Below are 14,126 nucleotides of genomic sequence, written 5' to 3' on the forward strand. Positions count from 1 at the left end.
AGGAGAGGAGAGGAGAGGAGAGGGGAGGAGTAGAGACAGTGAGGGAATCAGGAGGAAGAGGAGGTATTTTACCTTTCACAGTTTTATGATTGATCTCTGTCACCCCTAAGGGTTCAGAACCCTGGCACTTGCCTGTAAAGAAAAGTTTTAATGCCAACCTCACATTTCTTGTCCCCATAGCCTGGAGTGTTCACCCTACTGACCACTCGAGTATTCTTTGTGGGAGCAGACTCAAGTAGAGGGAGTTCCTGTGACTCTCAGAGAAAACAAAGTGAGCCACTGCCCTGTCAAGTGTCCTTGAACAGGAGAACACTGCTTGCCACTGTGCTATAAAAGCTCCCTGATGAGAAGATTCAGATGGGACATTGCTCCTATCCCTTCATCCCAGGAGGGGACAGGATGATGGCCCTGGGCTTGTGGGTCTCTGCTTTGTTGAGCTCAGTCTGCCTGGTAGCAGCCAACATCTTTGGTAAGTTCTAACTAAGGCTGAGGCTGAGAGTTTGATGAAGGAGTTTTCAGTCATGAGATTCACCCAGGCTCTGACCAGGGCCTTTAGCATGTCTGATCTCATCTCACCTCAGAACTGCCCAGAGGCTAGATATTTGGTCTGCTGTTCAGATGAAAAAGGTTCAGAGAGGTGAGCCAAATAGCCCGAGGTCCCAGAGCTAGATACTGAGAATAGTGATAAAAAGCTCGGAGAATGAAAATATTCCCATCACCTCCCAGGAAAGTACAGATGATTAAATGAACTAATAGTATACCAGCGATGAAAATAATAGTTTTCACTAAGATTGGGAAGGTAATAGCTGTGCGTCTGTGTCAGGAGTGGGAGTGGGACAGGAGGGTGTGGAGTGGGGCAGGCCTGCACCCTTCTCATGTGTCACTTCCTTTCACACAGAGTACCAGGTAGATGCACAGCCACTCCGCCCCTGTGAGCTACAAAGGGAGAAGGCCTTTCTGAAGCAGGCTAAATATGTTCCACAGTGCTCAGAAGATGGAAGTTTCCAGTAAGACTGGTTTTATTAGGAGCTCCGGGGTCCTATAATACCCTAAAGAACCTTTCCCATTTTATCCCTGTAATTCCCACTAGTATGGATCAGGTTCCTCAGATTCCTGAGCTATGCTGTCATTTGTGGTAGGGAGGGGCTCCTTCACTACCCTCCCAAATAGATACTTTTTTGGAAAGATTCTCCACTGGGGGACTCTCCCCCAATTCTTGCTGAAACTTTATCCTAATTGCTTTACAACATAGTGTGTAAGGCACTTCATCAAAGCCCAGATAGAGGTAAGGGTGCTCTAAGGCACCTATCCCCCAATTCTCTGATAGGGCAAAACAAGAACTGCCCATTACTTGGGCTTGGCCAACCCAGTTTTCATAGCTTGCCTGGGCTGCTAGGCCATTTCCCTCCAGGGAACTCTTCTTTGAAAGGGACTTTTGCAGGTACCCTGACAAATCATAGGTCCTGGGACTGTAGAGTAGGATTATGGTCTAAATTCTTCTTCTCTATAGAGCAAGAGTCCTTATTCCCCTCTGCTGTGCAGTCACAGGCCGAGTCCTCATCTCTAGCTGTGGATACTCTCCCTGCTTCTGCATCTTACTCAAGCTTCCTGTAGGCACAATCTGTTGGCTAATTCTAGTCAGAACCTCTGGGGATACAAGACTGTGAAGGAGGAGATAAGAAGTCTGCCTCCCTCTTTGCCAGCCTTCTGTATGTTTCTCTCTGAAGTTTCAGGCCTGTCTTGTCCTCAGGAGGATCTTCTGTCTCCCTAGCCACCTTCTACCCCAAGCCACCCTGCAACTCTCATCGTTGCCTCCCCTGCCCTAGGAACTCACTTCATGGCCTTGTTTGATCACCACTCTGGCTTTCCTGTGTGACTTGCTAGCCTCTGGCCTCACTGAGCTGGATCTAGAATGGTGGCTTCAGAAAGGCTTTTTGGTGTCACATGGTATTTCTCTCTTCAGGACAGTCCAGTGCCAAAATGATGGCCAGTCTTGCTGGTGTGTAGATTCTGATGGCAAGGAGGTACCCGGCAGCAGGCGGCTGGGGAGGCCAACAGCTTGTAAGTAACAAAGGAGTACCCAGTGGAAAAGAGGTCACTGTACTGGGGCACCTCACATCTAGGGACAAAAGCTAGGCTTAAGTAAGTGAATTGGGCATGTCTCCCTAAGGGCTGCTAGCTTCTCATCATTGAATATGTATAAGATCTAGGGTCCTAAAATACCTGAAAGAACGTCTCACATTTTTGTCCCTGTAATTCCCAATTGTACGGATCAAGTCCCTCAGTTTTCTAATGACCACTGTAAAAACCATAGGAGACACTCAAGCCTAACCAGTAGCTAGGAAGTGCTTCTCGTGAGCCAGCCATTGTGCCCAGCACTGAGTCAGTTAGGACCAGTAGCTGTAGAAGGGTTCCAAGCAAGGTCAGCTCTCAGCCAAGTTTTATCCTATGGTGAAAGCAAGACTTAAAGGGATAGTTCTATCTGAGTCTTTGGTTTCATGCAGCCAGCAGAGCTGGTTTGGGGACCCTAATGGCCTTCACACTCTCTGACATCATGACCTTAACCAAAGTCACCTGTTCTTTCTGATTCACACACACCCAACCCCAATCTGCAAATTGAATAGAGACCCCGCCTCATCTATGTTAGGATTTGCAATGTGATAAACTTGATACATGGTAACTATTCCATAGGAGCAAACACAGTAGTTTTTCCTTCCACATCTAAAGGGAGGCAGATGTCTTCTCACTTGTAGAAAGGGAGAGAAGTGCAGAGTAGCAAAGCAACTTTTCAGGCAACACAGGAAACCCACCCAGAAATCCTGATTCAGGTGCTTTGTTAACCCTACTGGGAGCTCCTCTACAGTGCCAGGGCACTAGTGAGAGCCATCCCAGTCTGACTCAGTTCTCAAGATGTCAGAGCCTTCGGGATGTCTAGCTCAGGGTTCCTCAGTCAGAAAGGGTCTTCCTGGGCTCAATCCTGATCCCGTGTGCTCTCCAACAGCCCTCCTCAGATGCTTCTCTTTGTGCCCCAGGTCTGTCCTTCTGCCAGCTACACAAGCAACGGATCCTGCTCAGCAGCTACATTAACAGCACAGATGCTCTCTACCTTCCTCAGTGCCAGGACTCGGGGAACTATGCACCAGTGCAGTGTGACCTGCAGCAAGTGCAGTGCTGGTGTGTAGACACAGAGGGCATGGAGGTGTATGGCACCCGCCAGCGGGGGAGACCAACACGGTGTAAGTGCCACTGTCCTGAGCACCAGAATCCCTGGGTGGGCTACAGTTTGACTCCCCACAAGTCACAGGCCTCACAGAACACAGAGTGCCTGGCCTTTGAGGGAGAGGAGAAATGTCACAGAGGCAGTTGCATGACTTTAGGTCATTCCACAGATCCTTTTTTGCTGGCTGACAACCGTAAGCCCAAACACAATGTTAACAAATGCTTGTGAGCCTCCAGTGGCTTATTTGGGGCATTGGTGGGCTTCCATGGGTCACATGGGTAGCATAAATACCTACATATGTACCTACCCATGTGTAAGAACTGAACAGCTTTGCATGAAAATGTTTAGGTCCAAGGAGCTGTGAGATAAGGAGCCGTCGGCTCCTCCATGGAGTTGGAGATAGGTCACCACCCCAGTGCGCTGCAGATGGGGAGTTTATGCCTGTCCAGTGCAAGTTTGTCAACACCACAGACATGATGATTTTTGATTTGATCCACAACTACAACAGGTAAGGAGATTGATTCCTGAGGAGGGTCACTTAGGAGGTCATTGGCTCTTCAAGATTATGTTTGCATCAGGATCTGGGAGTGTCATGTGTTGCATGCAGCCTTGCCCTCATTTGTCATCGACATGCAAGTTCAGCCTGTCGGCAGCACTTTTGACAAAGCCATCTGGGAATAACTATTGAAATTAAAACTACATGCTCTTAGCCAGTGTTCTATTGCTGTGAAGAGCCATCATGAACATGGCAACTCTTATAAAAGAAGGCTTTTAACTGGGGGGCTTGCTTATGGTTTCAGAGGTTTAGTTCATTTTAATCATGGTAGGAAGAATGGTGGCATGCAGGCAGGCACTGGATAAGTAACTGAGAGACACATCCTGATCCATAGGCAGAGAGAGAGAGAAGACGGGGCGGGGAGGGGGCGGGACTCCAGGCTTGGCAGAGGCTTTTGAATCCCCAAAGCACACTTCCAGTGACCCTCCAACAAGGCCACACCCCCTAATCCTTTAATAGTGCTATTTCCTGGTGATCAAATCTATGAGTCTATGGGAGCCATTCTCACTCAAACCACCACATACATGTACTCTGTGCCTCACCAGTCCACCATGCAAATGAAAACACCAGAGTGTAGAGAACTACATATCCGGGTTTTGGCAGCATTGCTCTCCATGCTAGCAGAGAACTGAGGAGAAAAGTAACCACTTATCAAACCGGGAGAGCAGCTGATTAAATGTAATATAGCATAAACATTTATATAGCTGCTCAGATAAGGCACCAGAACTGGAAAAGTTGACTTGAACAAGGCTCCAAAGTCTGTTATACCAATTCAATCCAAACGGACAGTGCAAAGGCAGAATTTAATTATTAAAAGCAAATAGCAAAAAGGTTCTTTATGTGTATGCACATATGATCCTATGATCAGATGAGTATGCTAGGTCTGGATAAAACCAAAAGCAGAAGTTAATGTGAAGGACCACACAGTTGTTGAGGGCCATTTGGAGATAAGGGCTGCAGTGGAAGAGTGAACCGAAAGAGAATCCTCATCAAAAATGAGCCCCCTAAAAAGCACAGGTATGATGATATGCATGCACTTCTGTAAGTTCTATATGTGTGTACACTTGTAAATGACTTTACTGTTTAAATAACAAATATAAAGTGAGCATCTATATACTCTGACCCAAATATCTAGATGGTATAGAATACCCAAGGATTGTGAAGGGCCATGCAGACTTTAAATGACACCAGATCATTTTGAATAGAAAGAAAGGAAGGAAGAGAGAGAGAGAGAGAGAGAGAGAGAGAGAGAGAGAGAGAGAGAGAGAGAGAGAGAGCAGCAGATTGTGTGAACACTGCTGTGGATTGTAGTGCTGTGGGAGAACCTGAGCCTCCATGTGGCTGCTTTTCAGAACAGCCAGTTTCTGTATGAGAAAGAATGTTCCCATGTGTTGTGCCAGAAGGGTCACAGACCATGCCCCATGTTCTGGTCCCACAGACAAACTTGATCTGAGTTGCATAATACCTTAGATGCTTGGCATTTTCTTTAGATCATATCTTGAAAGGTTTCCACAAAGCTCAGTATCAGTGATATCATACATTCAATCTAAACACAAAATGCATAGTACGGTTGTAAATACTGAGGTTGGAGTTTGTATGCATTTGTTTATGTGGTCAAGAAACTAGCTTTGGTGGCGCACGCCTTTAATCCTAGCACTTGGGATGCAGAGGCAGGCAGATTTCTGAGTTCGAGGCTAGCCTGGTCTACAGAGTGAGTTCCAGGACAGCCAGGGCTATACAGAGAAACCCTGCCTCGAAAAAAACAAACAAACAAACAAACAAAAAAAAAAAAGAAGCTAGCTTTGAGCTTCCTGCTTTGTATCGAACCCTCCTGTGTCCTAGGTCCCTCAGAGTTTGGCTACCCCACTTCAGCCAACTCTGTTTCCAGTACAATCCTGCCCTGTAGCCTTTGCCTCTGCCACCTGCAGTCTTCATCTGCCATGACTTTGCAAGGTGACCTGGTCATTTACCTTCCCAGAGCCTTCTCAGTGTTCTGTGCTGGGAAATGGAAGCCTGTGCTCTATTTACTCGGCCAAGGATAAGCTCTCCTGAGACTTCACTTATGAAACTTCTGAGAATATGTATCATCCCAGCTTGATCATCTGCAGGGAATTCTCATGCTTCACCCAGTTTTAGAAAATGTAGGTTAGAAATTTTCCCCTGGCGACTACAGATTAGCTTAACTGGGAGCACGGGACCATCAGGCAGCCCAACTCACCAAATGCTCATTTACTCTGTGCAATCCAGGCATCCTCAGTTCACATCCAACTGAATGCTAACTATATCCAAGGAGTTCTGTAGATTTCAGCTTTAATACAGACATAATTAGAAAGTGTATTCTGGAAGACTTTGAAGAGCTCACCCTGGAAAGCATGGTAGGCTTTACAGGTGTATAGAAAATTGTCTATTGTCGGTTTATATATGATTAATTTCTCTTCTCACCCAGCATAAGGCACAGAGTCTTCCACACAGTAAGTCTACAACCCCAGTTTAGAGATTTGGTGGATGCATCAAAGACCTTTACAGGGGGCAAGTTGAGATTGAGGCTCAGTTCACAATTAATGCCACAAGAGGGCAGTCTAGTTAAATACAAACATTGAGAATCAAATGTTCATTGTTAATGCAAACAAAAGCACTCACTTCTGAAATGGGATCTCTCTCTCTCTCTCTCTCTCTCTCTCTCTCTCTCTCTCTCTGTGCCCTAGAAAGGTCATGGGAATGATTGTGTGGTTGATTATCAAAAGCCCAAGGGTAATCAGGAATTTTCTGTTATTATGTAGACCTGGCTGCCCCAGGTCCAGTGACTCTTTTGGGCCAGTGGAAGGAGCTGTGGAATCCACATGGAATAGACCAAGATCATCTAGGTTGGCAGATATAAAACATAGGACAGCCAGTTGCAGTTGGGTTTCAGATGAGCAATTTTGCTCTGTATGTCCTTGACACTGCCTCAAATATTTGAAGGCCTCGGAGTAGGGGGAGTATTCGAGTTGGTAGGGTATTGCATAAACACCACAAGATGCCTGCACTTTAAAAAGAATGACTTGGGGTAGGAAAGAACAGAGTGGGTAAAGGGATTGCACCCTGAGTTCAAGTTATTAGGGAGATGATGGTGGCTCCATGTAGAGGAGGGGATAGCACTTGAGAGATGGAGCTGTATTGGAGGCATGTCTACCACACAGAACTTTGGAATGTGGGGAAGAAACATCTAGAAGAGTGGGAGAGGAGAGTCAGGGATGACTGCTTTCCAAGTAGATGGTTGAAAATATGTTTGGGAGGGAAAGCTTTGGAAACTTACTTCTAGGAGTCTTAGAGATCCTGGGACCCAGGAACAGTTCTTCTGAAGCCTCTGTGAGGTCTTAACATGCTGTGCCATTATTTGTGCTTGAACATGACCATTGTAGATTTTCCCTATGAGGAAAAGCCATTACTTACTATAACAATGTGATTAGAAACTTAGGAGCCAAGATAGGAATATCTAGTCAGGGTCCTTTGGATTTTTCATTTTCTTTATGGCCACGGTCTGGTCACAACTGTGTCTTACCCAAAGCTTCAGTCAGAGCCCTGTAGAACTTGAAGCATGACTGGTGCTCTTATCAAGGCTTTAGAGATTTGAGTTAAAACTCTTTTATCAGCCCTCATCATTAATTGCTATGCTTGCCCTGCCTGCTTAGTAACATGCCTCACCTAAAATTCCCTAGTACGTCTGTTATTCTGTGGAAAGAGGCAGGAGCACCTTGACATGTACTGAAGCATCACAATCGGAATATGGAAGACTATAGGGAAATCCTCACAGGTAGATCATCTGGTCACCTTCAAGACCACCTGTGGTGGCCAATTGACTTGTGTGCCATTTTATGCTGTGTATGACTCTCTCGTAAAGACTACCTGCCCCAACCCAGGAGAGAATAAACACACTGTTAATTTATTAATGTATTGATTGCAGGTTAGGTTTCTGAAGGACTGCCCATGAGAAGAATTAGAGAACCTAATAGTGTGGAGAGTGTTGCAAGGTAGCCAGAGGCATGGCTAGTATTTGTAAACAACAGGACTGGGTCAAGCCATCCAGACTCTACAGGGTTTCATTTGTAATCTAAGTCTGGGGTTTGCAGAATCTGAGCATAAACTCAGGGATGCATTTTCATTTCATTAAGGATGTTTGTTTTATCTTCCTTTTTTGTTTCTATATTCCTAGAACAGGATAGAGGAGGTTAGTGGAAATCATGGAGAAGATAACATGAGACGAGAACATAAGAAGTTGAGGAAAAGATTGGTCTAGAATAATCTTTCATTAAAGTTACAGAAGTGTAAAGGAATTTATATTTGCCTCTGAGCTCTGGCTATAACCAGAGAAAAAACTTATTTTTTAAGTCTGAGTTTAATAACTCGGTTTTTTAGGCAAACATACCCCTTTATTCTTTTAAGGATGGAAGGAGCTATGGCTCTTGGGTTCTTATCAAAGGAACAGTGTGCAGGGCACCTTTGGCTATATAATTTAACAATCCCCTCCTGCCCATGAGACCAGATCTCTCTGCAAGCCAGTGCTCATAAGCAGTTGCCACAAACTCAAATTCAATGATGGATATTCTGGGTTTTGGCATGCTCTCCCTTGTTTCTTCCTCCCCTAAGAGTAACCACCTATCTATTTTTTCTCCTGCCCAATTCTGGGGTATGTTTTCTCTAGATGTTAGAAACATGTCAATGATCCTTCTAGCTATGTCTTCCATTCGTTCCTGCTCAAATGGCCAGAGGTAACTTTAGAATGTAGCTCAAACTTTCCTACTTTGGAAGCCTTCTTAGACCATATCCATCAGACCTAGAAATGGAGATGGAACCAAGCTGTCCTTCACTGGCTCTGGCAGTTTAGTTTTCAGACTCTCCCTTTCTTTGGCTGATGTAGGGTAGAGGATCTGTCATGGTGATAAGTCAACAATTCAGGCTGAAGAAGCAACAACCAAACTATTAGAACAGTGGAAATGACTATTCTGGAGGAAGAGTCCCCAAACTCACAAGTGGAAACATCATTTCAAAACCTTCCCACAGAGTGAGATGCCAGGAAAAGTTAGGTGTTGAGCACACAAGGAATAAGGGCACAACAGACAGAGGTATCAAAGGAATGAGACAGGAACCAAGACCAACCCACATGGAGAAATACTGTTGGCATATACCAGGATCAGATATTGGAAAAGGCCAGATGTAAATACATTAGGCCAGGATGGCAGCCCACATTCCCCACTGCCTTTGTCTCAAAGATGAGATGGAAATAATACCACCATCTTGTGAAGATCATTGGATACATTGAGTCAATGAAGAGTGGGCACATTTGCAGTTCTCATTTGCACAGCAGGGATCAACAAATAGAAGCAACTGTTTTACTATCATTAACTTTTAAAACCAAATTGTCCTAGTTTCCAATCAATGAACTTTTATTTTTCAAGACAGAGTTTCTTTGTGTAGCCCTGGCTATCTGGGAACTTGTTTTATAGATCATGCTGGTCTCAAACTCACAGAAATATATCTGCCTCTGTCTCCTAAGTATTGGCATTAAAGGCCTGTGCCACCACTGCCTAGAGAACTTTTAAAAATTATACATCCCCTATATGTGGGGACAATATAGAAGTTTTCATTTCTACTTTTGCTTATGATAGCACTAATTTCCACATAATCTACAACCCACAATAATGGACAATCAATATGGTAATAGATCTGTTATTCTAAAGCACTTTCATGTATTGGTTAAGGGAACTTGGCCTTTGGGTAATGAACCAGCCCACATTATGTTCATAACTTCCATTTGAGTTAACTAATACTTGTGTCTGCTTATGCTCAGAACCACAGAGGGCTCACTCTACACCAAGAGCTGTTTTTTTGTGGTAGTGATCATTTGTTGTCTTATACCCATCCCTTTTGAGTGATGTTCCCATTTTGCTTGTTTATGAGCATCACCCCCATGTGTAGTATTTTATCCAATGAGGCAGGTGATACTATAATTCTCTTCATTTCTCCACCATCAGAGATGCAGGTTGTTTTTAAATATTTTGCTAGAAGATACCACGTAATAGTAGAACTCTGTGCAGAAAACGACATACTATGCTAGGTTTTAGACATAGGTTAGAAACACACACTTGGATGTAATATAATAGTTACATAGGACATGAAAGCATCTCAGAGCTCCTCAATTATTCGCAGTACTTTAGTCTCCTCACATACAAAGATGGGGACCCAGCAATGGGCTCCATGTAGCATTGCCAGGTTGGATGTGGTGAAGACAAACACTTCTTCAGCTGAAAGATGCAAATGGTGGAAGAGTTTTGATTTTGTGTCATTTAGTGATGGAATGGAAACATTTCCTCCTTATAGACCTCCTGAAACAGAAACTAGCTTTTTCTTTACAGGCCTTTGAAAAGTGTAAAAATCCCTGGAAGCAGTTGCTTTCACAAAATGCGACTGTTTGCAGCCTGTCACATACCTATAACGGAAACCCAGCCTTTAGACCTTGGTCACTCTGTTGGGGAAACTGATGCAGTGCTCGTGCTCGTGACTTGTCTTCTCTGTGGTCCTCTGAGACATGGGTGTGGACACAAATGGGTGAAATGTCAAAAATAAGGAAAAGGGTTAGTTGGTAGATGACAGCTGAACATAGTCTACCCTTGCTTTGGCTAAGCAAAAGCAGAGTAGGAAAAAGCTGCAGATGTAGCTGAGGACTCTGCCACATTGGTCCCAGTTGAAGATGACTCGCATTTTAAGAAACGGTGACCACGCATCTTCCTGTCTGACAGGTTTCCAGATGCATTTGTGACCTTCAGTTCCTTCCGGAGCAGGTTCCCTGAAGTGTCTGGGTACTGTTACTGTGCTGACAGCCAGGGGCGGGAGCTGGCCGAGACAGGTAATCAGCCACACTTCTGGCAATGTGAAGGGATCAAGTGTAATTCTTTGACTCTGGTGCCTGAGGCTGAAATTACACTTGAGTTCTACATCCTTGTTAGGTTGCTATGGGTGTGAAAGAAGACACAGCTTAGCCAGACTTCACCTGCACTACATTTCCGAAGCTTCTGCTTGCTTGCATGGTGTCGTTGCGGGCTGAAAGAGGTGCCCACCTTGCTGTGTAGCAAGTGGAAGACAGGACATGTTATCAGATTCATTCTCTCAGCACGTCTGTGCTGTCAGACCAGCACAGCTACAACAGCAGCCCTGACTTTAGAAACCATTAGAGTATTATTCCAAGCATATTCAACCTATGGCCCAGGGGCCACATTGAGCAGCCTATGGCAGCTAGCATAACAAGAGATGTGACCCTACAAAACCCACCAACATATTTAAAATGTTGTCGATGTTTGTATTACACAAATTTGTTGCATGGTTTTTGAGCATGAACTTTGTAGGTGATGGCAATTTGTAATGTTTAAAGAATGGATATGGCTGGACCCACTGCATAGTGCTGCTTATGTAGATTCTGACCTTTTGACATCTGTCAGCTCAGCTAGGTCAGAGCTTTATTTCCTGGGGAGCCAATCCCTGAAATGCTATCTACATTTGCTCAGGACTGGAATTGTTACTGGATGAAATTTATGACACCATTTTTGCTGGCTTGGACCAGGCCTCCACCTTCACTCAAAGCACCATGTACCGGATATTGCAGAGACGATTCCTGGCCATTCAATTTGTCATCTCTGGCAGATTTCGATGTAAGTAACTAGCTAGCAAGAGAGCTTTGCTTCTCCTGTGAAATCACTGGGGTCGTGGGGTCACTTTCATCTACATGGCTGCTACATCCACGTAAGTTTAGAGTTAGCTCTGGGGCAGCAAATATCCATGCGGGTTGTGAACATACAGACCTTACTCACTACGAATGCCTCCTTTGCTGTGAGCTCTCTTCTAGGCCCCACTAAGTGTGAAGTAGAACACTTTGCTGCCACCAGCTTTGGTCATCCATACATCCCAAGCTGCCACAGAGATGGGCACTACAAAACAGTACAATGCCAGACGGAAGGGATGTGCTGGTGTGTGAATGCCCAGGGGATAGAGATCCCTGGCACTCGGCAGCAAGGGCAGCCACCATCTTGCGGTAAGTTTCCTCTTAGGGGTAAACACTCTCCTCTCCTTGAGCCTGTTACTGCCTCTGTTTCTTCGCATCAGTGTCTCAGGAGCTCACTAATCAACTACTGACTGAATATCCCCCAGAGATCCTTCAAGCAGTGTATGACTGAAGACAGTCTGCTGCTATTACCTTGCAGTAAGTTTTTGGTCTTGTGTCAGATATAGTTACTTTCTCAGAAATCCTAAGGAATACCAGGGGACTCATAGATAATAAAAAAGGAGAGAGCTGAGTTTTCATGTCCTGTGGATGGAGTGTGCACAGGCAGCTGATGCAGCACCAAGGGAAAGCTTGTTAGTTCTATCTCAAAGCACAGAGGAAGGCTTCATGGGTGAGGGACAGTTACTCAGAGTGCCTGTAATAAAGGCTCTTCCTATAGGCTCTGAATCTGCAAGGATGGTAGAGACAATGCTGGAGTAGGGAGCACATGTGACATGAGGGAAAGGCAGGAGGGAGAAAGAATAACCCAGGCTTGGGCTTCATGCTGGAGGGAAGTGAGGCTGATATGAGGCTCATCCTGGAGATAAGTGAGGGGAGGAGCTGGAGGATGCTTTGGACCTGAGACAAAGAAAAATTTAAGGCCATGCGTTGGAAGTATTTGAAACCACCACCCAGTTACATCAAAACCTAGAGAATATTGAACCATGCACTCCTTGGGTGAAGATGAAGAGCCATGGCTTTCTAAGTCAAAGCGGGAACTGATGAATGCTTGGGTAGGTTTGGGGTTTTCACTCTTTCTTGCTGTCTGATTTAGTAGCAGCACTTAACAAATATGTAGAGTGGCCCAGCTCTCTGTGTGGAAAGGGAAGTGAAGCTGAGTACTCATTTCCCCAGTGCCTCCTGTGATATCAGTTACAGGACACAGTGGCCTTGCTGATGGATTTGCTCAGCTTTCTTTATATGATTCCAGTGCGCATGTGCAAACACACACACACACACACACACACACACACACACACATCCTTTTACATGTTCAGTTCTTTCTCTGTTGCTTGGTTACAGAGGGAAATTGGCTGGCTTCCTTTCTGGCATCTGTGTGAATCCAAAGGAAAGAATTATTTTTACAATTTGAGAGTGAGGTGGTGGTTTAGAAGGTTCCCTAAGATTTGTGGATTTGTGGAAGAGAATGGAGCTTGCTTACGTCCACCTGTGTGAAGAGAACCAGATGATGCTTGAATTGTTTTTTTCTCCCAAGGACACTTACACAGACTGTCCTGGCCATGCAGAGTTGACTGAGTCGGTTCCCTTTTCACTAGCAATTTCACAGAAAGACCAAGAAGCCCAAGGGGTGCAACAAGAGTGGCTGCTGGGTCAGAACTTTAGTATTATAATATAGAAAAGAAGACATAAATGGAACATGCTGTGTTTTTTGTGTTACATATTACCATATAGAAAAGTATTACTCATCTAAAGCGCAGCCAGCATTGCTGGTGCATGTCTCATTCTGAAAGAGACTATAAACTGGACACCAGAGGAACTAACGAGTCACAGGGAGAGCATATGGTGAAACATTAAAGTTCATTGAGAATTCCAGCAAGAGAAAGCTGGGAAGCAGAAGCTTAGCAACACAAACAGGACTTTGTTAGCAAACCGGGCTCCTAAGCTGCCAGACCAATCATTACATAGTAGGTGCCTGCAACAGAAATTTGTTCTCTCACATACTGGAATTCTCATACTGGAATTCAGAAGTCAAAATGGGGACAGGGCCATCCTCACTTCCTTTGGACATTGTGGTTGGCAGTTTCTGGCATTCCTTGGCTTCATGGCTGTATCTATCGTTGTGTCTTGACCCACATGTGGCCTCTTTGCTGTGGCAAAGAAGTTACAGTCACCGAACATTGGATTTCTAGCCCACCCTAGTCTAAATGACATCATCTTAACTTGATTATGTCTACCAATACTTTGCTTTCAATTCACATTTAGGGACCCCCCAAGTAGAAAAAAATGTCCTTAGGGGACACTTTTCAGACCAACACTAGTGTGGCCAGCTTTTCAAAAAGTGGGCTGGTGTCTCAAAGACTGCTGAAGAAAAGCATCAGTCTGGTTTGAGGTGGTAAAGCGGTCATGGGGACAGGAATACTCACCCTCAGAACTAGTCCCAAAGGGTAGCACAAGGGAGAAGGGAAGGCATACATGAATACAGAAAAGGAATGGTCCAGGTGATAATGGCCCATGCTTTTAATCCCAGCACTTGGGAGGCAGAAGTAGGTGGATCTCTGAATTCCAGGCTAGCCTTGACTACAGAATTCTAGGACAGC

At 44.9% G+C, this 14,126-nt stretch overlaps 1 protein-coding gene across 4 annotated transcripts in view; it reads left to right on the forward strand.

The window, feature by feature from the left end:
• Tg (thyroglobulin) overlaps positions 1-14,126 on the forward strand; it is a 184,726-nt gene that overhangs the window by 6,690 nt on the left and 163,910 nt on the right. For all 4 annotated transcript variants that reach the window (XM_031358208.1, XM_031358209.1, XM_031358211.1 and 1 more), the window contains exons 3-10: positions 181-469; positions 899-1,007; positions 1,964-2,061; positions 3,033-3,236; positions 3,569-3,728; positions 10,553-10,659; positions 11,315-11,458; positions 11,653-11,838. In XM_031358208.1, coding sequence (XP_031214068.1) covers positions 358-469; positions 899-1,007; positions 1,964-2,061; positions 3,033-3,236; positions 3,569-3,728; positions 10,553-10,659; positions 11,315-11,458; positions 11,653-11,838 — 1,120 coding nt within the window. In that variant the 5' untranslated portion in view covers positions 181-357. The remainder of the gene's footprint in view (positions 1-180; positions 470-898; positions 1,008-1,963; positions 2,062-3,032; positions 3,237-3,568; positions 3,729-10,552; positions 10,660-11,314; positions 11,459-11,652; positions 11,839-14,126) is intronic.

The sequence above is a fragment of the Mastomys coucha genome, unplaced genomic scaffold (genome assembly GCF_008632895.1).
Source record: "Mastomys coucha isolate ucsf_1 unplaced genomic scaffold, UCSF_Mcou_1 pScaffold7, whole genome shotgun sequence".
Lineage (NCBI taxonomy): Eukaryota > Metazoa > Chordata > Mammalia > Rodentia > Muridae > Mastomys > Mastomys coucha.